The following is a 25495-nucleotide window of genomic DNA, read 5'->3' as shown; positions in this document are numbered from 1 at the left end:
TGAGTGTAAGGGTTTGCAAATGTCTGCTTGTTGGGATTGCATTTTATATTTTTAGGTGTGCATGCTACATATTTTAAGCTGCATGCCTATTTATTGTTACTTATTAAATTTGTTAGTCGCGTTACCCCAAAGTGACTTGCAGCCTAAGGCGAGTTATGTGTGAAGAAGCCCTTGGAAATAAGTCTTCCTAGTTAATAGCTGCCATTTGGATGGTACTTCATAAGGCACGTATTTCATCTCAATATTTTGAAAGCTTTTATAATACGCAGGCCATGACAATATTAAGGACATAAACTGACATAAACTGAATTTTGTGTAAAGGAGGATGGTGTAGTATTCCCCCCCCCCACACACACCAATAGCAGTAGCAAACTGGCTTGTGGTGCCAAGACTAATAAAGCTTTCAGGGACTTAAGGCCAGTTTGTCAAAGGTAGCCCACAGAAGCTTATGCCATAGTAAATTTTTTGGTGCCACAAGACTTGATAGCCATTTTATTCTGTTGTAGGAAAAACTATTTTTTTTTAAAAAAAAATTAAGGATGTGGAAAGCAAGGACAGAATAAAGTTTATAGAGCGTATGATGCATAGAAAGCAATAATAGAAATTCATTCAGTAAGATACGGTCCCTGGGACAGATGGACCTGGCAGATAGAAGAATATTTGCAGAATAAGGGAATAGGATATGAAGTTATTGGAGCATTTAAAGGGTTGGTTTCTGAACAAGCAGGTTGCAGGTCCAAACATATTTGCTGGATGAAGTAGGGAAGAGAGCAGAAATAGCATCATGCTAGATAGTTACCTGGTATTTAATCAGGAATGTACTGTGGTCAACAATATCCTAAAGGGAGTTGAAACCTAGCCATGGTAATTGTGTGCTACGTGGGTGATGTGAAAGCGATCTACAGTTCCTGGCACATATTCTAGGGATCTGTTCTTCCTGTGTGTGTTTGCAAGGCCTTGTCATGCTGAAGTAGTACTGCACACCTGAAGTCCCAAACTGATGGAAGTTTGGTGATGGCACCAGTGACACTTTGGTTCTCTAATCCATCTTATGATAGGGTAGAAATAGCAAGCATGAGAGATGCTTGTAAGTGTGTAAGCTAGTAGACTGGGCTGTACCTAGCAAAATAGTTGGGGAAGTGCATTCCTTGCAGCTAGGGGAAGATGTAATAACTTCATGGGAAGGCCTGGCTTTAGCTGAAATGGAAAATATTTAGTTTTGAGAGCCATTAGACATTACTTGAAAAAAGTGACATCCTTAGAAGTTACACTCTGCATTCAATCTTTTAAAGGTATTTCATCTTGTCAGAAAAATGCAACACATGGGATTCTTGTGAAATGTGATGTAGGGGGAAGCTTGTACAGGATGTTTTGAAGTAGTCGCTTAGAACTCTTTTGGATACCTTAATGGGATTGTGGGGTAATAGGATCCATGTTAGCCAGACCAAATGTGGCAAAGGAAATTTTAAACTTGAAGGCAGAAAACCTTCTGATAAATTATAAGGGGCAAGAAAATGATAATGTTATGGGGCTGACGTAGATTTTAGGGCAGCTAGGACAAACAGGATGTAGTGGTTTTCCGATGGTGGGAGGGATCGAAGTACATTCATGTAAGTCAAACGTAACCCACTTCCTTTCTCACGCCTTTATTCAGTCTTGTAGAGAATGACTTGCAAGCATGCTTAGCTTCCATTTTGATGCGGAACTAGATTTCATAATGTTTCAGTAGAACAGCATTGACGAGAGAAGCGTTCTTATGAGGTTAAATGTGCATATTCAGCATCAAATCAACTCTCAGATTAACGACCCATAATTTTTTGTAGAAAAAATATTTTCTGTGAAAACTTATATTTTGAAAGATTCCATGTGTTAAAAATAGCATATGCTACTTGATTTTGTTTTATGTTTTTTTTAATAAAAAAACCCATTTATTAAACTAGTATATTATCACCCTTTGGAACAGTTGCCTTAGAAATTTTAAATTGATGAATCTAATTAAAGTTTAGTACATTTGCATCTTAAGAGACGTGGGTGGCGCTGTGGTCTAAACCACAGAGCCTAGGGCTTGCCAATCAGAAGGTTGGTGGTTCGAATCCCCACAATGGAGTGAGCTCCCATTGCTCGGTCCCTGCTCCTGTCAACCTAGCAGTTCGAAAGCACGTCAAAGTTCAAGTAGATAAATAGGAATCGCTTCAGCGGGAAGGTAAGCGGCGTTTCCGTGCGCTGCTCTGGTTCGCCAGAAGCGGCTTTGTCATGATGGCCACATGACCCGGAAGCTGTACACCGGCTCACTTGGCCAATAAAGCGAGATAAGCGCCGCAACCCCAGAGTCATCCGTGACTGGACCTAATGTTTAGGGGTCCCTTTACCTTTACCTTACATTTGCATCTTACTAAAATCTCTGCCATCTTTACAAATATTGAAGGAACTTATTTATAAATAAATAAATAAATATCATTACCTGTCATTAAAGGGAACTGCCATCTTTTAATATTTCTTTCTCATTTCCTATTGCAGTAATGCAGCAGAAGCAAAATAATCTAAAATAGATGGACCTTCACACACTTGATTAATCAGTTAAAGCTCTGGTTGACTGATTTATTGTTTGGCAATTGAAGCAAGTGGTAATAATTACATGAATGCTACAAAGCACATTTTAATGCCATTGTTGCATTTCATTCTGTATGCTTATTTTGATAAACAGATGGAAGCATTGCAGTTCATACTTGTGAAGTAGGTATTTGGAAATACGACACAGACATTTCAGGCATCTATAGTACATTGGTTTATCAAGGCATCTATAATGGGCAGCTGGCCACGAGCATACCTGACATCCTAGTGCCTTAAACTTACTTTTTAATTTTATCTTTTGTTACCTGATGTGGTTATATTTAGTATTTTATAAGTGCTTTTACTAATTGATCAAAGCACTTAACACATATTATCTGAATTCTTACAACATCTCTGTATAATACATCAGTTTTATCCGAAAATTTGGGATGAAAATGGAAATGGCTGAAGTTGAGAGAGATTAGTTTGTGTAATGTGCAATCTTATGAACACTTAAATTGAGAGTAAATCCTACTGATCTCAGTGGCAGTTGAATGCAGTGGCATATCCATAGGATGGGGCTGTGTGGCTAAGCTAAGATAGGAAGCCCCTGGCTAAAATGTGTAGCTAATTTTATCTGCCAATACATTCTGTACTTTAACAGCTGTTTGCTATGACAAATTAGCTTTGACTTAAATGATTAAGCCTATTATTACCATCATTATTTGTTAATTTATATAACACATATATGCTAAAATGCCCACTTCACATACATACCCATCTTCTTTTAAGAGAAAACTAGCAGTGTTCCCCATGGGAATTTGTTTGACCATGGAAAGTACCGGTAGTATCTACAGCAATTAAAAGTGATAGTGATGTGTTTCAAAAATTTAACAAAGAAAAGAAGGGCCTGATCCACATGATATACTTCATAACTAGGAAATGCAGGTACATACCTGCATGTGTGCTTCTTTTCTCACCCCCTCACCCCAGAACACAACACTTGAGCGTTTATGCTGATCTTAGACTAGCAACTAGTGTGGAGGTGCAAAAAGGCTTTCTTGTGCTAATGAAGCAGTTTCCTCCAACTGCCAAAATGTCTTCTTCCAACTGCCAAATTGCTGTGTGTACTACAGGCAAGAGTAACTAGCACACTTGGCTGACCGCAATTTGGAACAGCAGAGGAAGCATGCCCAGCTGCATCAGTGTACAAGTGGAATATATTGCATATCAAGGGAGGCTTGCACACATGTAGGTTATGTGATCTCTAGGCCATGCTGATTTTCACACTTTGTATCCATAGCATATTGCATTTTAAATCTTGGACTCTGTCTGCCTCCTCTCCCTTACGTGTATTGATAGTATGTGCTATATAGTGTCTTGAGGGCTAGAGATAGCTTTGAACAGTTACAATTAATAATTTTATGTAAAATGATGGTTTTCATCCTCGTTCCTTCAGGGAGCTCTCTCTATGTTAGCTTGTTTTCCAAGGGATTCCAGGGCGTTGCAGAGGAATTCAGGGCTTGTTTTATAGTAGGAATGGGGACTACCTCTCCCCATATGAACCAATCTGGACACTGCAGTCATCATCTGAGGGCTTTACTTGAGTGCCTCCTCCATGAGAGGAAAAGAGGGTGGCAACACAAGAAGCCTTTTCTGCAATGGCTTCCTGCTTGTGGAATGCTTTCCTCAGGGAGATTTGCCTGGCACCTTTATTACTTACCTTGAGGCGGTGCCGGACAAAAACTTTGGCTGATCATCATTCTATGGCCTTTTAAATGTGTTTGTGGGAGGGAGGTTATTGATTTTTGTGTTTTGTGTTTTCATTTTGTACTCTTATGTTGTGAATGCCCTGTGATCTTCAGATAAAGGGCGTTATACAGTACAAGTTTAATAAGTAAATAAAAAAGGAATAAAACCTGTGGCCCTTCAGATGTTCCTGGACTCTATTCAGCCCCAGCCAGCTTAGCCAATATTTAGGGATGATGGAAGCTCAGTTCACAGTATCTGGAGAGTCAGGTGTTTCCCATTCCTGCTCTAGAGGTTGCACCCAGTTTATGTAAGACAGTCATCAAATCTGTTAGGTTTCCCTGTTGCCCAACTTGAATTGAGAGTATGATCTCAAATACACTCAGTACTCTGTTGCAGCTGCACTTTGCAAAGGAAGTTTGTCCACCATTACTGGTTATTTCATTGAAAATGCTGGATAAACTAGGCTTTTCCAGTTTGAAAAACCAGTAATATAAAATGGTTTACTGTGCCATACTAATCCTTGAAATCACTTAGTAAATGGAAATCAGCAAACCTTTGTGTTTAGGCCAATTCTATGTTAGTTCTAGGGCTTTAACAATGAAGGAGTAGTCACTTGGAAAAGCTGGTTGCTTGGAACTGGTAGGAAATTTGCAGACAAAAGTCAGTGCCATAAAGTACTAACACATTGGTGTTGAGATTTCATAAGTGTACTTACCTAAATGTACTTTATTTTGCAAAATGCTGCTGTAGAAATAAGGCTCCAAAATGGGGTGAGGAGTATGGTCAGCAGAGGTCTCAACTTGAATAAATTAATAGGGGGGGCTGCCCCACATAATCAATAATAAGACACACCATTTGAATGGTGATGCCCATCAACTTGGTGGGCGGCCACCTCAAATATTTTATGGGGGGGTTGATGGGACCTCAGGCCCCTAGGAGTTGGCTCCTATTATGGCCAGTGAATCAAATTTGGTGGGCCTCATTTTCCCCATCCCTGCTTTAAAATGTATGTTTGAGTTTGGACAGCTCTGTTGTTTAAACAGAATGATATCCTTAGAAGCACCATTAAGGGTAGTGATAGATGTAATTTATCTTTAAGGAAAATTGATATCCCTGACTGCTTTCAAAATGATACTTTGTTTTATTTTATAAGGAAATTAGAACATTCTCCGGGCAAACTGTCTTAAACTAACTAGACAGACTATATTCTAAGTATTGTGTATTTTGCTTGGAGCAGGGAGGAAGTTACATTGTGTTAATATTTTGGTAGCAAGTACTATGATTTTCCAATGTGATAGTAACTCAAAAGTCTGGTTGTTCACTTGATATAGTTCAAACAATTTTTTTCCAGGGTAAACATAATAACTTTATAATGGACTACTAAATACAAAATTTGTTTGTTGAAAAAATACTAGACTCTGTTTGTGTTATGACTTGTGGCCATATTGCTTTCAGTTGCAATCATTAACCAGCGATGTCAGGCTTAACCGGTTACCCAGATGGAATTCGAAGGAAAGTGCAAGTGTTGCAGGAAGTGATGTTAATAAAGCCTTCACTTTTAAGCCAGTAGTGACCCTGTTCTTATCAGGTGATGCTATTCTAGAGGAAGTGGCTTCTGCCTTTTAAACGACAAAGCCAAGGTCCTGGCTATGATGAAATATTGTATTCAATTTCCGTTTTTAATACCCAAACTTCCTTTTCTTCTTTTGTGCTTCTTTTGGTCACTTAATTCAGACAAGGATGCATTACAGAGTGTGTAATATTTTGTTGCTTTCCATTCTGAATTACAACTCCATACTTTGGCTATAGAAAACCTTATAATTATTTTCTCCATGTTTGTTCAAAACTAATTTAATCTTGTCACTAGGTCAAGCCAAAAACTTAGTGCCATACTCTGGACAAAACAAGATGAGAGACTGCTTTTGTACAATCAATTTGGATCAAGAAGAGGTTTTTCGCACTCAGGTAGTAGAGAAATGTTTAAGGTAAGAGTTTTATCACAATGGCAGGCTTAGCTAGGATGAGAATATATCTTTGATTAAAATGGAATATTAACCAGTTCCTTAACATGTAAAAAAAATCAGCTGGTCTGTAATCTTATTCCCCTCCCCCCATTGCTTGTCCATTTTGGCTTAGTTTCTGATTTTTTTTTTATGTATGAGTTGCAGAAACAGCTTAATAAATTAAACATTAATAATGCTGTGAAAGACTGTGTTCAGATGTAATGCTGAACCATGCCTTAGTGTTAGAAGAATGAGACCTGGTGCCCCTCAAGCTCACAAGCTCTCTCTTCTGCCATGGCTCCAAGGAGACAAAGTTTTTTTCTGTTTTGGATTAACTGTGGCTAGCAATGTTCCACACAAACTATGGCTAATCTTAATTACTGCTAGCTGAAACAGGCAAATAATGTATAGTTGGAAGTTGGTCTATTTCAATGAACTCCTCTGATCATACCGGAGAGTGGGGGAACACGCCAGTCCAAAGCTTTCTTCTAAGGCCTGTTTTCATAATGTTACTTTGTTTAGTTTCTCATCTGAACAAGGACTTGGAACACTGCTCCAAACTGGACTAAACTTGCAAAACTTTTAAGTTCTTTAGCAATATGGGAAAAAATATGAATAACAATAGTCAGGGCTAATTGTGACAACCTGTGGTGTTTACATGATAACTTCTTGAAATGACCCCATGGATAATTGTAACTAGACAACTTGTATGTGTTACTCCTGCATGCACATTTTTTCCCTGTGGAAGGTTTTATGAATTAATTCATTCTAGTGTTGCCACCTTCTTGCATGGAAGGGTTTATCTTCAGAAAATTATGTGAACAGCACGGACATTGATTTTGACAATCTTCTCCTACTTTTCTTGTAATTCCTTCTGTGAACTGGAGATATATTGAATATATTTTGTGTAGGCTCTCTAAATATAAAACCTGATACAAAAGATAAAATTTGAGCTAAAATACATGTGTATATCCCTATATATGTTGTGCTATACCCATTGCAAAATGGTTACCGTTCAGTTTCTGAGCTCAGTTCAACATGCTGGTTTTCTCTAAAAGCCCTTCATTGATTATGACTGGGGTACTAGAAGAGTTATCTAGCTATATGTGTGTACCTGTCTTAAGAACTTCAATTGATCTTCCTGAACCAAACCAACTCCCAGAGGGATGGGAATCCCAGGAGTGGTGCCCCATTAATGGAATGTTCTCAGAGAAGTCCACCTGGCACACCTACTTAATTGTCCTTCCAGTGCTAACTTTTTCTACACATCTGTTTGGCAGAAGCCACTTCCAGAGAGAGGGCTTACAAGCAAACATTGCACACAGGAGGCAGAGGGTATAAAGAGGAGCTACTGAATTTACTGTATTTTTCGCCCTATAGGACGCACTTTTTCCCCTCCAAAAATGAAGGGGAAATGTGTGTGCCTCCTATGGGGCGAATGCAGGCTTTCGCTGAAGCCTGGAGAGCGAGAGGCGTCGATGCGCACCGACCCCTCTCACTCTCCAGGCTTCAGGAAGCTATCTGCAAGCCTTGCGCGCCCGGCGGGAGGTCCCGCCGGGCGCGCAAGGCTTGCGGACGGGAGCCTGAAGCACGGGGCGCGCTGCAGAGCACGCCCCGTGCTTCGGGCAGATGTCCACAAGACTTGCGCGCCCGGTGGGAGGTCCCGCTGGGCTTGCGGGCGGCAGCCTGTTCTGGGGTCGGGGGAAGCTCGGGCTTCCCCCGCCCCAGCCCTGCGGCTGGTGGGGGGAAATATATTTTTTTTATTTCCCCCCCCCCCCAAAAAACTAGGTGCGTCCTATGGGCCAGTGTGCCTTATAGGACGAAAAATACGGTAACTTTCTTGTCCTCCAGTCAGGGTCCAATCACAATGAAATTTAGTATAACTAAGTGACAAAATAATTACATTATCTTTTGGTTTTATTTCTTGAGTAAAAACAACAATGAAACACTTACTGATCTGAAAACAAGATAGCTTATTATCTTTTTCTACTTCTAGAACAGGTTTGTTTGTTTTTTTGCAAGCATGCGATCATTATTCTTTGGACATCAAATAGCAATTTATTTGTGTAGAAAAAAGAAAATTTATTAATCTTTTTAAAGGTGTTAAGAATTCTGATGTAAGTATCTAAGTGGTGATGTGTGTTAAAGATTTAGGCTTGGACCTAAATTTTTGCTCTGTGGAAGGAGAATTGCACTCACATAAATGGTCCTTTATTCAAAAACCTAGAATCAGAGTTTTATTAAACTTAGACCCTGTTCTTATATGAGGCTTGTGGTGGTTCTCCAAGGGACTGGCCAGGACAACTTCTGTTTAGTTTCAGCATTATTGTACACTCTGGGCCCTGAAGCCAAAGTTAAAGCAGAACTTACCCTTACATTTTGAATGCATTGGCCGTAAACTTGTAAGGAAACAATTTTTTTAAAAAATGATCCACAAACTGAATAAGGTAAACAAGAAAATTCCATCAGATAATGTGGCTGGTGTGAATATAAATAATAGTAAACAAAGCCTTTTGATTTCTTCGGTTTACATAAAATGCTAGTACCTATTGACTTCCTAAAGACATTTCACCATTTATTTATCCAATCATTTATTTACTTGAAAATTTTTATCTTCCGCTTCCATTGCATTCTGATTGCTCAGAGAGACTTGACAACAAACCAAAATAAATCAGTGCTGTAGACTCTCATCCAAGCACTATTACCATATTATTTTGGCCACTTCTGCCCAATGTTTCCAGGGTTTTTTTTATCAGCTCCTGAAAACATACGTGTTTAGGCAAGCCTACTTATTATTATTATTATTATTATTATTATTATTATTATTTATTAGTAGCATGTATTAAGTTTGTATGCCGCCCTTAATTCGTAGATCTTAGGGCGGTTCACAACATAAAAATACAAGATAAAAAACCACACAAAATTTGTAATAAAAACAAAAGCAAACCAATAATCCCCTTCCCTTGTGTAAACTTGTCATATATTTTAATATCTAATTGTATTTTATTGTGTGAGTTGTTTGTGTGGGTATATAAACATGACTCTTGAAAATGTTTTGTACTGTTTAGCATTTTGGGAGAAATAACTACCGTATTGGCCTGAATATAAGCCTCACTTTTCCGACCGTGAAAAGTTAAAGTGCGGCTTATATTCGTGACCTTACAGTATGCAGCCAGGAGTGTGGGGCAAACAGTACCAGGAGTGCAGCAGAGCGGTGCCCGTCCTGCACATAGTCCCCCATCCTTTCCCCCAAGGCCGGGAAGCGAAAGAGAGAGGAAGCAGAAAGGTTGCCGGCAGTGCATCATGGCTCCCCCCACCAAGTATGCAGCCAGGAGCAGTGAGGAATGGAGCGGCTTATATTCAGGAATTTTTTCCTTTTTTTTTCTCTCCCCCCCCCCCCCCAAGTTTTAAAGGTGCGGCTTATATTCGGGCACGGCTTATATTCGGGCCAATACGCTAATTCCTTGCAAGAGGCTTACATTCAAGAGGAGAATCCAGTTATAAAAGTTACATAAAATAGGATTCTACAGCAAGTTACAATGGTGGTTACTTTGCTAAGAACCTGTTTGATTTCTTTCCCCAGCCCATTTTTTGGAGAAGAGTTCTACTTTGAAATACCAAGGACATTCCAGTGTTTATCATTTTATATTTATGAGAAAAGTGTTTTACAGAGGGATCTGCGTATAGGTAAGTATAGAATCATAGAATTGTTGGGTTTGAAAGGGACCACAAGGGTCATCTAGGCCCCTGCAGTGCAGAAATCTTTTGCCCAACATGGGGCTTAAACCCACGATACTGAGATTAAGCATCTCATATTCTGCTGACTAAGCTATAAATTGAAGTTAGGATGGTAGCCACCTAAGTCATAATCTGTGTAGACCCACTGAAATTGGTTTGTCATGTCCACTCATTTCAGTGGGTCAACTTAGAGTTTGATATGCCTCTTAATCTTCAGTGGTGGGTTTGTTTTATTAAAGGTAAAACTGTAGACAGGTATCGTATTATTTTCAAATGTATGTGTTTATTTTTATGGATTGTATCCAACGATGGCATTAGGCAAACATGTTCACATAAAGTAGGGCATCCAGTTTTCACTGATCCTCCTACCTAATGCAATCTGCTGCATCATATCTTTTATTCTGGAGGACCCCTCCAACCCTTGGGAGAAGTTGTACATTGGATAAGAGAATTAGTGAAAATCAGGGGTTGAGCTTTGCACAAGTGGAAGTTCTTACACTTGCCTTATGCCACCATTAATTGTAATTCAACACTTTACAGTGGAACCTCGGTTGTCGAACGTAATCCATTACAGAAGACCATTCGACTTCTGAGGCATGTTTGAAAATGGAAGCCGAGATGTTCGAAAACTGTTCCACTGTATTACATAGTGTCTCTGGTAGTTTTCTCTCTAAATGATTGAGCAGACCAACGCCCACCCAGTAGCCATCAATCCTTGCCACAACATGTGTTCCCAGTTGACCTACAGGCCCCATAGAGAGGTGTTTTATTTTAAAACGTTTTTCATTTAGTTTCAAACAGTGCCAATAAATACTCCCATCCCCAACACCTGCTGCTACTGGACTGGTTTGCTTAGGACACACTGTATGATGATTATTTTAAAATCTTCTCTAGAGCTATCTCTAGAGCTAAAATTAAAAATAGCATTTCTACTCAACACTGAATAACATGTACTGTCAAATAGGTAATTTTATTTTCTTTCTTTTAGGCAAAGTAGCTATCAAAAAAGAAGATTTGAGCAAATACTCTGGCAAGGAAACATGGTTTATGCTTCAGCCTGTTGATTCCAATTCAGAGGTTCAGGTAAAATTGAATAGTTGTAAAAGTTAATGTTGTATTGTGTCAATGAAAGTCTTTCTTCCCCACCCCCATGTTTATTTGTAATTTTACTTAAGATTCCCCATGCTGCATGAAATGAATGCAGTTTTTGTGCTGCATTGTTCCTAGTCCATCAGAAAAAGGGCCTGTCTGCAATGTGTCCACAAAAATCAGTCTTAAAAACTAGTATGGGACATGTATATCTTTAATTTCTTGTGTGCCAGTTTAAAATATTTCAATTTAGATTTCATTTTCCTTCTCTTAGGGCACTTCAAAAGTTCTGAATGTGAATTAAATATATTTTATAAAAATAGCCTATAACATTTTTCAAACTACAGCAAATGTATGTATAGTTTAAAAATGCTCCATATTGTAAGACATTCTGAATCTCTTCTGTGATTACAGAGTGGAGAGGGAAGTTATATAGGAAGCCTGTGTGTGCCTCCTATTCCCTGGAATGGTGTGATTCACTAACTGTAGGCACCAAAGTTGAGTGGGGGTAATAGGGCTCGGCTATGTCCTGTGTGGATCCCTCAGTTACACTTTGTCTTGCTGCAAATCATTTCTATTTTTCTGTACTCTTCCCAGAGAAAGCTACGATACTTTACAGTCAGCAGGAGGGGTGACGATGCGAAGGCTCAGGGGAAAAAATGATTTGGGGGGGCACTGTTTCTTATTTTTTTTCTTTTCATGGACCTTCACATCTTGGGGGTGGGCACACATTTCAATCCCTTTTCATAGTATAGTTGAAAAAGAAAACTCTAGCTTATCAATGATGAAACAGTTTATAATTCTCTTTTGCAAGTGTTGGTTGTTTTTCTGTGCATGGTAATGTATCTGTGTATATTTCTTTCTCTTTATCTGTGGTATATTGGAGGTGCTCTAATTCCAACTTAATTGTTTTAGAAATAGCGTATACAGCTCTTACGAAATAAGACAGCTGCTTCTTGATTAAACCGCAGTTTTAGTTGTCCTGAAAATAGTTTAGGTATATGTGAATCATGCAGTAATGTGTATGATAACAATGGCAAATGTGCAGCTGAATGTTGGAATTTCCAAGTAAATATTTTGGGCTTGGTTACAGGCAAAGCAAGCTACATGGCATTGTGACATGGGTGTCATGCTGGAGGAAATGTCCCTGCTAGATTAACCTCTAATAATAGACATTGCTCACCATTCCTGAGACATGCTGGGGTTTGCCTCAGTATATATGTGCATTGCAACATCTAAAGCAATATTTTGGTGATAATTAGATTGATAGAGGAGTCATGGAGGTTTGTTTGGAAAAATGGTATAGTAACTGTATACAATATGAATCTGGGATAGTACTGACACTAATCCAGAAAATGTATTCATTGTTTTGTTTTTTCCTGGACCTTCACCATACATGTTTATTCTTTCCCCTGAACTTTTCTTTTTAAAAAGAGTAGAAATTTGCTTGCACCAAATCATTTAATTATGCAGTGGCCCCACGGAATACACGCGTATTACTCCTGTGTCAGTACAACTGTGTAAACATGGGCAGTGAAGCAGCTATATATTTTTTAAGCTTGAGTATCAACCCAGTTTGGTAGAAAAAGTGTGAGCCACCAAGCTAGGCCTTTACAAGGCATGTTGACTTGACAAAGTTAAGCATGTGATTAATTTTGACTGGATTGTGTGTCATTTTATTGCTGCCAGGAAGATTCCCCTATGTATTATGCTTGTCATTCATTGTGTTTTGCTTTCAGGGGAACTGCTTCAGACAACTGTCACTTGATAGCTTTCACAGGTTGAATACCTAAGCACTTTAGAAAGAATCTTTAGTACACTAATAGCAGTTAATTATAGAGGTGCTCAGTGTCTGAGTCCGGAAGTGTTCTGTCAGTGACTTTTTTATTGCTTCCAAAATAACAAGCCTACCTTGTTTAGGGTGTGTTCATATAGGCACAAAGTACTACTAGCAGTTCATTTTCAAGGTGGAGTGTCTGTGTGTATGCGCGCACACACACACACACAATGCCATTTTTAAAGGTGATATTATGAATATTGCATCATAGCCTAGTCTTCTTTACCTGAAGCTATTCTGAAGTGATTAAGATTTGGATCTCTACAAAATGTTGAACAGGTGTGGGGAACTTTGGCCCTTCAGATGTTGCTGAACTGCAACTCCCATTATCAGTGGTCATTGACTATGCTTGCAGGGGCTGATGGGTGCTGTAGTTCAGCAACATCTGGAGGGTGAAAGATTCCCCTCACCTGATGTAGATGATCGTGTCCTTCTTGAAGATTTTATAAGAGCTCTTCACTTAAAATAGTGATAATTTTCATTTTTTTAAAAAAGTGCTGTCATATACAAGGAATCATAACTCTTAAAATTCAGATAATGTAATTATCTTATAATGGAAACACTGAGTAGGAAAAATTATTTACAAGTAATACCAAAATAGTATTCTAAGTTGATAACAATTTTGTGTATTAAAAAATATAAAATACAGTGTCTAATACTTGTCTGACACTTACTCACATACAGCTTATTCAGTCAATCACATATTTCATGCTAGTGGTGCTAAAGAGCCTGTCAGCTCTTGTCTTGCTCTCATTAAGCAGGTGCTAGGTTATTTTATAAATTCAACACACAGGCTCTTGCAACTGAAACTTCTTCTTTTTTAATTGACAGGGAAAAGTTCACCTCGAATTAAAACTGAATGAATTGATTACAGATAATGGATCAGTCTGCCAGCAGCTAGTAGTACAGTAAGAACATTTATCAATTCTTATTCTTGTTTTGCTTGCTAATGAATATTAACAGGGTAATTCAAGTCAGCTTTCAGTATTATAAAACACATGAAAACACAATTAAAAAATAGAAGCTTAAAGGTTTAAGTAAAGCAAACTTAGCCAATTCAAGTTGAACAAATGTGTTTTCAAAGATTCCACTTCAGCATAAAATGAACTGCCTGCCTTCCTGCTGAAGGTAAAACCACCACCAAGTACTGGACATGTGGAAGAGACTCTTGTAGACCTTTTTGGTTCTGTAGTGTTGCTGAATGCTTGCAGTAATGTATTCAGTGGTGTTTTTTATACACTTTTGGTTAGCATTGGTGTTTCTCAAGTTATACAAAGGAGTAATGGGAAAGGAAGTTGGCAATGTGTCCCATAAGATGTGAATGGACTTCACAGCTGAGGCACAAACAAGATGGTGCATCTTTTCTGCCACTGTCTTTCCTCACTGCACATGCACTGGTGCACCTCTGCCTGTGATAGGGACAAGAACTTGCACAAAGATGCATTCAAGATGAAGATACCAATGTTGTCTGACTTCTCCCTCTACTGCTTACATCAGTGGAAGATGTTCCAAGGTTTACAGCAGGTCTGCAAGGATGTTGGCTTGCATGTTGTGGGACTTCTAAGGGCCATTTCATACAGTGACGGATATAGATATATCTTTAATAGTACAATTGAAAGCTGACATGGTAATGAAGGGAAAAGGAAATACAACTGTTCCACCACTAACTTTCTCAAATAAAAAAATATGATAATTACCTTTCAACAACACCCCTGAATTACAGTAGCTAATAAATAACTTTTTCTTTGACACACTGTTTTCCCCATGATAGTTATAACTAATCAGTTTTACTCATGTGCTATATTCCAAGTTTTGTTCTGGCAGTTGTTAATTACCAGGTTTCTGAGCCAGTTTCTGACTTTCACTAGTCTTGTTCTAGGAGCAGTCAGAAACACTAGGCTGCTAATGTAGAACAGTAGTGAATCCACTTAGGAGAATAAAAGACAAGGCACATTCTAACCCCCAAAAGTTCTCTTTTTTCTAGTATACCATCTCCACAGTCTGCCTTTTAATAGACAAAACCAGTTTAACTGGAAGAGGAAGGGACCAAACATGCTTTGGATGTGAGCCAAAACGCTGTTGGCTAGCTTGCTGGAGGAAAGGCTTCCACAAACATTAGGAGATGACCATTCAAAGAGACAATGTAATTAAGCTTTGTGAAGTGCTGAGCAGTCACAGCTGGTTTCGCAAGATTTCAGACATTCTCTTCTGTATTCACAGGTCACACACAGGAAGGAGGCAACACCTCTTGTAGAATCCAAGAATTAATTAGCATGGTTAACTTAGTATAAAAGTGGTGAGGAAACGACTGATCTTAGACAAATAGATGGTTTCCTGGAGAGTACCTAGACCTCCAATGTGGACTAAATTGACTAAAGTTTAAACATGCAGTTGAATTCTGCAGAAGAAATAACAGGATCCCGCTCCCTTTTTCCTTGTTTTAATGAAGGTAGCCACAAGAGTGATCAAGGCCAATTCAGTCCCAAAACTAAGCCTTAACCCAGAGTCTAGATAATCAGTATCTCCCAAGAGTGCCTGAAGCTGAACCAACAGTATCTTCTTGAGCACCTTATTAAAAGAGAAATTCATGACCAGGCAGTAGTGGTCATACATGGTCAGTGTGTCTTTATCCATTAGACTTGAAACTGCAACTGAATTAATTTGCATTTTTAAAATTCTAGCTTGAAGGAATGTCATGGACTTCCTCTTATTAATGGACAAAATTGTGATCCTTATGCTACAGTGTCTGTTGTGGGTCCTTCAAGGTAATACTTTTAACATACATTCACACTGTCTTAAATAAAATAGGAAAATTAGACCTACACAAATTTAGTGATGTTGAAAAGGAAATGAATTATTGCTCCAATTTTCAGTTGATTAATGTAGAGAAGCTTAATGTTATTAACACAATTGTGGAAAATTTAATCAATTTCTTGACAACTTTTGACAAAGTAGTTGTGTTTGCCAAAGGACTTCCATTTGTGCAATAGGACTTCTCTCTCAGGGTGTCCCCTCCCCCAAGTCTGTTCTGGGAAAATAACTGAGGATATCAGCAGTGTGTGGAAAGACATTGTATGGGTGCCAGGTCCACCTGTAGATAGATAGCTGGTCTACCGACAGAGAAGCAACAGTAAGGTAGACCTGCAGTACAAATTTCTCAGGACAGACCCACCCTCTCCACCAGAAATGGCCACCACTCTGTGACCAGATCTTTCAGAAATGGCAGGCATATTATCTGATACTAGTTACATATGTTCCTTATTTATTTGGAATATATACTCCTCCCACATGTATGTACACCTATGTGTAACGCTCATATTGACTTCAGTAGGGCTACACAAATTCAAGTTATCAGTAATGCATCCAGTTTACAAAGAATGGCTTTCCTGTTTGAAGATAGGCTTTTCATAAACATAGTTTAACTGCATGGTTCATTCATATCAATACAGTGTTTTTATAATTGTATGTTTTTAAGTTCTGTATGGTAAAACTGTACCATATTGGAATAGGAATGACCAAAAGAAGACAAAAGTAAAGAAGAAAACAAGCAATCCACAATTTAATGAAACATTTTATTTTGAGGTAAGTAATCTATCAAAATAAGCTTTTGGTGTGTTGTCTGTGCTTTTATGCTATCGTCTCCTTTGTTAGCTGACTTAATACGGGAGGTCACCAGAGAGATAGGCAGAGTTTTAGTCAAAGGGTCAGATTTTAAACAAAACAAAGTAATAGAGAATGAAAACATAAATCAGAACTATTCTTGGCTAACATAGTCTTGTTTGCACATACCACTAAGCCAGCGGTTCTCAACCTGTGGGTCCCCAGATGTTGTTGGACTACAACTCCCATCATCCCTGAGCTCTGGCCTTGCTAGCTAGGGGTGATGGGAATTGTAGCTCAACAACATCTGGGGACCCACAGGTTGAGAAAGGCTTCACTAAGCCATACTATGGCTTGGTGCAAATGCATAGACTCTGGGAATAGCTCTTTCCAGACTAACCCTGAGCTGTGTAAGCTAGGTTTGTCCTGTGCTGTGCAGATTGTCAGGGTGTGTGAAACTATAAGCCCAGGTTTGACTTCATCAAACTATAGCTTAACAGCATGCGGGAGCAGAGCAGCTAGGGAGTAGAAAAGTGGCTGCAATCTCCTCTCTGGCACATTTGCATTGAACAATGGTTTTGCTTAGCAGGAAGTACAGATTGGGCTAATGAATTTTAATAATGTTAGCAGATAAGGAGAATGATAGAGGAGGGGGAAGCTTGGAAGAAAAGATATATAGTCTAGTCTTAGACATATTGAGTTTGAGAAAGTGATAGAAAATCTCCAAATGCATATATTGAATAAGTAGGCAAAGATGGATTAGACAGGGTGGGAGACATAGAAGTAAAGCTGGATGTCAACAGCATATAGGTGGTATTGAAAACCATGAAGTTTGAGGTCTTTTAAGAAGGAGGAACTGCTGGGGACCAAGAGCATCATGCTGAAGCCTTACCCACTTCACCCAAAAGAAAGGAGGAACTGAGGAGGCATTTCCCAGTGGAAATATTGAACATGTGATTTGACAGATAATGAAGATCAATCAGAGAAAATCTGTAGTGGAGGATTTCAAGGAAGAAAAGTTAGTTGTATAAAAGGTAGCATGCTATGAAGGACACAGGCAGAGATCTTTGGATTGGTCTGAGTTTAGTAAGAGCATTCAATGTAGACCAGAAGAAAATTGCTAGGAAGTCAAGAACAGTGGGAATGAACAGTAAGCTTCAGGAGTTTGGAGGCAAATATGTGGACTGTAAGTTGTGCACAAATCTTAGGTAGCCATTTTTGAGGCTATTTCAAATATGTGTAGCTCAAAGGATGGTTTGAATTTTCCTGCTATGAGCTCATGCAGCTCAAAATATGAGCTGCTTTATTCATCTTTTTGTAATAAAGTTTCATTTCTTCCCAATCGCTGATCAGTTTTTTGCTTCAAAAATCTTGGGCACAGTATTTGTTCATAGATGTTCTCCATTATGATTTCTGCTGTATGTGGCTAGAAATGCCGTCTTTGCTTTACATATCAGTGGCTTGAAGGGAAGGCTTCTTCACAGCCTAACTCTGTGGTTTGACTTTCCCCGGAATGCTTCTGTTAATGGTTGTAACTTAGTGAAGCACATTTTACAAGGTTAAAAAAAAATCTGATCACCTGCCAAATCTGATTTAGCAGCAAGTGTTGCAAAGCTACATATTCAAAACAATTGATTTGTTTTTTAAAAATAGTTTAGTTATGTGAATGTTGAACTATAGATTAAATCTAGTTTATAGTGTTAAAATTTAATTCTGATATTCAGTTCTGAAAGTATCCACAAATCATGGTAAGTCTTCTGCCTTTAAGGTCATCAGCTTAATCCTTCTGCAGAATAGAAAGCAGAAAATCATTGTTGCTGTGGTTGTGAATTATACTTGACTGATAACTGTACAATATTGACACTATTGTGTTTATGAAATAATATGCAGCTTGTAAAATATCCAGGAATGGCTTATAACATTCCTCTTGCTCACATGGTCAGCTGTGGTATGCATGTCTGTAATTTTCGTCTACCACACTTGACATTTCTTCATATGGGAGGAGCCCTGGAAATTACTGGGGGAGAGGAGGAGAAAAGGAAGATGGAACAGGGTTTTCTCCATGCTCTCTTCAGCAGCACATATACTAAAATTGGAATGATACAGAGAAGATTAGCATGGAACAGAGTTTTCTCCCCTCTTCCTTCCCATCAGTTCTCAAATCCCAGCTGCTAACCAGCAATTTGGGCCCTCCGTCCCCAAAGCCAAAACAGTTCAGTTAGAAGATCAGTTTGTGACAAACAGACATGGGTTGTTTGGGAGGAAAAGGAAGGGGTTAGCTTTCTTTCACCTTCAAAGCTTCTGTTGAGTGGAGGCACTAGCTCCACAACAAGCCCCCCTTTCTTCAGAGCTAATGCCTGCAAGTTATCTACTGTTGTATGCACCACATATTGCTAGAGCTGGGTTTTGGTGGGTGGAGGAGGCAGTGATCATTCCCACCCATATTTTAAATCCTCAGCATGTCAGCACAAACATAAGGTTGTATCCAGTGTTAGCCATTGACTCATTGAAATGAATGAATATGACTAACTTAGGTCCATTAATTTTAGCGGGTCTACTTAGTTGGATACAGCCCATAAATTATGTAGACCCACAAAGGAAATTTTGATTTATTTCTTACCTGGTGACAGAGGAAGGTGAAAGTGGCATGCATTCCAGATTATGGGGACCTGAATCACTTGAAGATTCAGGAACTCTCCAGCCTTAGCATTTCTAGTGGATCAGTTTTGAGAACTAGCTATTCTCATCCTGTTGAAAAATGGTAACTATGACAACATACAATGTAACCCTTTGCTTTTCTGCTTTCATGCTTCTTCAGTTTGATGTCTGTGCAGTTATTCTGCCATTTAGAATTCTGGGCAAGGGGAGAAAGAGTTCTCTGACCTTTGAGTGCAAAGTAAACACCCTTAGGCATCAAGACTGGGCAGCCTTCAAAACAGTATTGCCGATGGTAATTTATATGGTAGCTGATGGAAGGATGTGATCCTTTACTACCTTCTCGACCTTTAGTTTAATCCTTGGTGCCTTATTTCGCCAGATCCAAATTGTAGATAAGGGCAATTATTAAGAGTTTCCTCACTCAGTTTTGGGATATATTAGAACAACTTTGATTCTTTTTGTAGTAAATGTGTGGTATTGGTAGACTTCAAAATGCAAAAGGAGAAATAACTTACTTACATGAGTTTTACTTGCAGGTAACAAGGTCCAGTAGTTACACCAAAAAATCACAGTTTCAGGTGGAAGAAGAAGATATTGAGAAGCTGGAAGTCAGGTATATTCCTTAGTATATTAAAACCGATTATTCATTTTTATACAAAACTGTCAATGGTTTTTATGATGGAGATAAAAACAGTACTCAAGTACTACAGAAAGCTGTCCAGATAAATAATATCCAACTTTGGCTGGAGGCAGGGTGGGTGTAAGTCTAAAGACTTAGAGAGCTCATGATAATTACTTTCATAACTTGAACAGTTAATTTAGCAGAACATCTGACTACCTGTTTTATATAGCAAATGTGGTATATTCAGTATTACTTAACTAAAACAAGTCTTATTTCTTTGTATGCTGTAGCTGGCATTGGGCTCCCCTGCTCTCTTTGCTATGGGAAAAAGTTATCTCTTAGCTCAGTGCTTTCCCCTGGTTGGGAGGGGAGCAGGAAGGGAGTGGAAACACCCGAGTCCCTGTCTTCATCTTGACTCCACTTGAAACCCAGGGAGAAAGAATTATCATCTGAAAAGCTGAGGATAGGAATAGTTTATTTCTTAACTTGCTTGAACTATATAGGTAGGGTAATTTGGAACATCTGAGTGAAAATCACAATAGGCAACTCATTTAGGGAGGCAAGGGAACATCAATCATGCCACAACACAATGGATTTTATTTCTTTTCTTCTTAATATATGTGCTGTCTTAACAGAAATGTCAGTGAGGTAAGACTCAACAACCCACATAGAGTGCATGCCTTTGGGAGTCTTACAGCTTTTTAGGTTGTAAGAGCTTGAACTAAAAAATAAAAACCAGTGCATGTGTCATTGAAGTGTTACAGTTTAGTCAGAAAGAGCAAAAAGTAGGAATATTAATAAATGCAAACAGAACTGCAAATGCTTGAGAAGAAAATGGTAATGTCACTCTTTTCTTTTTTTTAGTGCCTCAGTTCATCCAATATTGCTTTTATCTTATTGATAAAGCCACACTTTTAACCAATATGCTGACATGGTTGCCTTTTATAGAAATAGGACACTTTTTGTCTAACTTAAACTATTGCGTGTGAGGTTATAAACTTGTTTGTGTGCATGCTGAATTGGTGTGGTTCTCTATGTGATGATAATGACTCTTACAGTTATATGAAAAATGATTATGACAAAAATGGTTAACTATTATTTAACTTTCAGGATTGATTTATGGAACAATGGTAACTTGGTACAAGACCTTTTCCTAGGAGAAATCAAGATTCCTGTCAAGGTGTTAGGAAGTGATTCCTTCCAAGCATGGTAAGAAAACTAGGCATAAGGCAGCTTGTGACATAGTTAAAACAAAAGGATAGGTTTGTTATCTGTATGACTGTATGAAAGTGTTTGTAACTGGAAACAAACAGTTGTGCTACAGTTGTTTCCTGCAGAATTGTACTTTATTCTTCTAGGCATTGCACTGCCTCACAGCATTCTACTAGGCCAAATTTAAATTTCACTATTGGTATAGAAGCCCCTGTACAAGCTTGGGATCAGTTTACCTGAGAGACCACCTCCTTTATCCCTTATCTTTTTTTCCTTATCCATTGCTAGTATTGTGATAATCTGAATATTGTTTTTTTGTTATATATTTCCTTTTTCTGCACACACTTTTGATAGCAGGCTGTTTAAAAAACATGCAAGTAAATAAATGCCAATTAAGCATATATATTTCAAATATATTAATACATTTATTTCTTGACTTGCTTACATCAAGCACAAACTCCACATCTAAAAGTGGTAACGCTTAAAATAATAGTTGATGCAAGTAAATGCTTGGTGTACTTCAATATTAATTTAAAAAGTCAAAAATTTATCTTAATAATCAAATTTAAGTTAGCTAAAATAAAAAGAAAGGAGGAAAGGCCAAGGTTATTGCTGCTTCTTTATTCTAGACCTAACTTTACTTGGTGAACTATAAATAAAATGCAAAATGAATCTCTGTCACTTGGATTTTCTTTTTTAAGGTACCTTCTACAGCCAAGAGACAATGGAAATAAGTCGTCCAAAACGGATGATCATGGATCACTTAGACTGAATATATGTTATGCTGAAGACTATGTGCTTCCATCACAGTACTATGCTTCCCTCAGAAACTTGCTGCTAAAGTCATCAGAAGTTGAGGTAACCTGCTTTGGGGACTGTTTAACTATGTCACTGCAGTAATAATAATAATTACAGATGGATAGACAGATATATATATATATATATATATATATATGAAAAATAATACCGTTACTTATAAGTATTTATAATTCTTTTACTTATATTAGTATGTGTAGTTATAGGTAACACTGTTACTTTTTAAAATTAGTTAAATGCTCTTGTAGAGGTACACTGTACAACATGAGAGTATTTAACTATTTTTTAAAAAGCCACTCCGTATGTCATGAAAAGGTGGCATTTCAAAAGCTACTTGATGTGGCTGGCTTGAGAATTGCAGTTCAAAGAAAATGTTCTAGGCATGCATAATCCAGGGCGAATTTAGAACATTATACGTCTACATTTTGGAATTGATTTAAATTCTGGTGGTTCTGTTGTCTTTCCGTTTGGTACAACTGGTACTTATTTCAGTTATATTTCCCCCTTTTATAGCCTATTTCTGCTTCTTCTGCTTACATTTTGGCTGAAGTATGTCGAGATAAATATGATGCCATTTTGCCTCTTGTAAGGTTGTTGATACATCATCATAAACTAGTACAATTTATCACTGCAGTGGCAGAGTTAGAATTGACGGATACCCAGTAAGTATTTCATTTCCCCTCTTTTCTCCCTCCTCCCAGTATTGGTGTCCATGACAAGTGCATATTTCTGTAATTTTAAGATGTTTTAAATGGTTTTAAATAATGTGTTTTAATTGTTGTAACCTGCCCCTGGGACCTTGGGTGAAGGGCAGGTATAAATTGTAATAACAGTAAGCATGTAAAACTTGTAAAATTTGCTGCTTCAAACTACCTTAGCAAAAGGTATCAAACAAGTTGCTTGATGGTAATGCAAAATGCATGCTTGACAGGGATCCACAAATGAACCTGCCTCTACTATACATCGATCCCCAACATCCCAAGAAATTTTGTAAACCACTTTGAGGTTTTCTATATTCTATAAGCAAGCAGTATAAATTTTATGAAATAAATAAGTAAACTTAAATAAGAACTATAGTAGAACTAAACTGAACTAAAATTCTGGCAAGGTCCATTGATCTCCTGAACCTGAGGAAGGGCAGGGAGTGTCTGCCAGACACTGTTCCCCCTCACTGCCCTATCAGTGTGGAGCACTTGGGAGACTTCTCTGAAGATCAGTATGGCCTCAAAAATAATACGTCACCCCTCTCCTGGTCTCAGGGTGAACACAGTGAATTTTACTGGTTACTAAGGTTAGCCATAGTTTGTGGACCTCTTATAGTGGATCTCAGGTGGCAGACTAAACTTAGGTGTGTGTCTGTGTGATCCCATTACTGTGGATAACTTGCTGATCCTTCATTATTAGTTGGCTATATTGCTAGCTCTGCTTTGACTCTGAATAAATATCTAATGATACAGCACAACGTTCTACTTGTAGATAGAACCAGAAGAAAGGACAGTTCGTCCATTTGTCAAATAGGAATGTACTTGTGTAAAGGAATTGACATTTTCAGATGTGTTTTTGAAGATAGGTTTAGGGGTGTTTAATTGACAGTTCACTACCAATACTACCAAACTGGTTGAAAAAGAGGTACCTAGGATGATAGGTTTGTGTCTTCTACATTTAAAAAGTTGTTAGCTTTAATCATTGAAGATATCTTTCCTAGTCTTGATTTCTGTCAGTTGTGAATAGGATAGGTGTCTGCTTAGGGCAGATTTTTCTTTACAGCTCTATAAGGATAACTTAAAGTTTATAACTAGTTCGGCTTCCAGTAGGCATAGACACCTATTTAATCTTAGTTAGCTAAATATATCACAGATATTGCAGGTTTTTTAAACTCTGGTTTCTGAATACCATCTGTATATGAGCTAGATTGCTAGAAACTTTTCACAGAAAACTTAGGTTATGATTTATATATTCCTTCCATCTTGAATTCTTAATGATTCATATTGCTTTGCAGGGAAGCAAATACAATCTTCAGAGGGAATTCTTTAGCTACTCGATGCCTAGATGAAATGATGAAAATAGTGGGAAAGCACTACCTGAAAGTTACATTAAAACCAATTCTTGATGAGGTACTGTAACATTATGCATTAAAGTTTACAAAGCTGGTTGGTTAAATATTATTTTTTTGGCACTGCTTCCAGCTTTATTAACCAGTGACTCAGTGCAGAGTTGTTTCTTAGATATCAGCCAGTGAGCACCACAACAAAACTCCACTTTATTACTAAGGACGACATAATACAGTTCCTACTTTCTACAAAACATCTGCATGGCGAGTTATCGTGACTCTTGTAAAGTGTAGAAGGGTCCCACTACACATGTTATGGAAAATCTCTGCAGCTTCCAGACAAGTGTGGTGGCTTTCCATATGATTGTAATCTGCCTGCTGTGCCCCTTAAATACATACAGTATGCAGACATGTTTCTCAACAGCAAGAATACTACTGGTATAGGAATGAAGTTGCCAAAGACAACTCATACCTAAATGTACTTGAAGTGATCTCTTCAGTATCATCCATCTATGTGTACGTGAAGCTGTGCCTATGTAGTTCTGATCCTATTCATATAAGTCAGTTACAGGAAGGAAACAGCTGGTGTCTGTTCTTAACAATTTATATACATACAACTTCTTCATCCGGGCAGCCTGAAATCCAGTCTCCAGGATTATGGGGGGGGGGGTAATAAAACACTTATCCACAATGTTGCCATTAACTTACTAGATTGCTACTGTGGGTGCACCTTTTCAGCATATTAAGGAAGATTGAAAGAAAAGAAAATGAGGGAAATCAAGGTACCTTCCTCCTTGAAGATGCATGGTTTTGAGGTGTTAGTGCGGTCCCTAGAAACTTAAACATGCAGTGGCCATCTTTTTTTCAAAAGTTTGCAGTATGCCTACAGGCAGCTTCTGGGGAACATTGATGGGTTTTGCCCCTCTTCTTACCTCTGGCTCGGTAAAGGTGAACAGACCTGAATAATGCCCTGTCCTGATATAACTGACTAAAATTTTACTCTTGTTTTCAGATATGTGATAATCCCAAACCTTGCGAAATTGATCCTTTGAAACTGAAAGAAGCTGATAATGTTGAAATACACCAGGTGTGTTTAAGTGATTTTGTTCAGCTTATATTCAAGCACCTAGTGCAGAGGTGGGGAACCTCAGGCCTGGCCCTGAGGCAGCACTCTAAGCCTCTCTGTCTCAACCTCTGGACTCTTCTCGGCTACACCCCTATTGGCCCTGCTTAGTGCTCTCTTTGAGTGTTTTTGCCTGGCTGGAATATGTTATTGAACTTTGATAATGCCTCTTGCTTTTCTTAATGAAGGACAGAGGTGTGTAAACCAGCCTACTGTATAAAGGTAAAATTTACATTAATTGATTTGTCCATTTTTGCCTCCAGTGTCTCCTACCACTGGCATATGGGACCTAGAAGGTTGCCAGAATGCAGCCTTGGGCTGCAAAAGGTTCCCCACCCCTGAGCTAGTGTATCATCAATTTTTGGAGTGATAAATGTTAGCCATGCTAAACTTCAACATCAAGCAAAATTGCTTAGAATCTGAGTGTAATTCTTCCACTTGTGTT

The 25495-nt window shown here is 38.3% G+C and overlaps 1 protein-coding gene across 1 annotated transcript in view; it reads left to right on the top strand.

The window, feature by feature from the left end:
• RASA2 (RAS p21 protein activator 2) overlaps positions 1-25495 on the top strand; it is a 46248-nt gene that overhangs the window by 1001 nt on the left and 19752 nt on the right. The window contains exons 2-13 of the mRNA XM_083613750.1: positions 6170-6287; positions 9889-9992; positions 11032-11126; positions 13801-13877; positions 15651-15734; positions 16479-16551; positions 19764-19840; positions 20960-21058; positions 21763-21919; positions 22391-22539; positions 23877-23991; positions 24940-25014. Of these exons, the coding sequence (XP_083469876.1) occupies positions 6170-6287; positions 9889-9992; positions 11032-11126; positions 13801-13877; positions 15651-15734; positions 16479-16551; positions 19764-19840; positions 20960-21058; positions 21763-21919; positions 22391-22539; positions 23877-23991; positions 24940-25014 (1223 nt within the window). The remainder of the gene's footprint in view (positions 1-6169; positions 6288-9888; positions 9993-11031; positions 11127-13800; positions 13878-15650; positions 15735-16478; positions 16552-19763; positions 19841-20959; positions 21059-21762; positions 21920-22390; positions 22540-23876; positions 23992-24939; positions 25015-25495) is intronic.

This window comes from Podarcis filfolensis (genome assembly GCF_964270895.1).
Source record: "Podarcis filfolensis genome assembly, chromosome: 5".
Taxonomy (NCBI): Eukaryota; Metazoa; Chordata; class Lepidosauria; order Squamata; family Lacertidae; genus Podarcis; species Podarcis filfolensis.
Note: the sequence above shows the minus strand (reverse complement) of the source record. Positions and strands in the feature narration are given on the sequence as shown.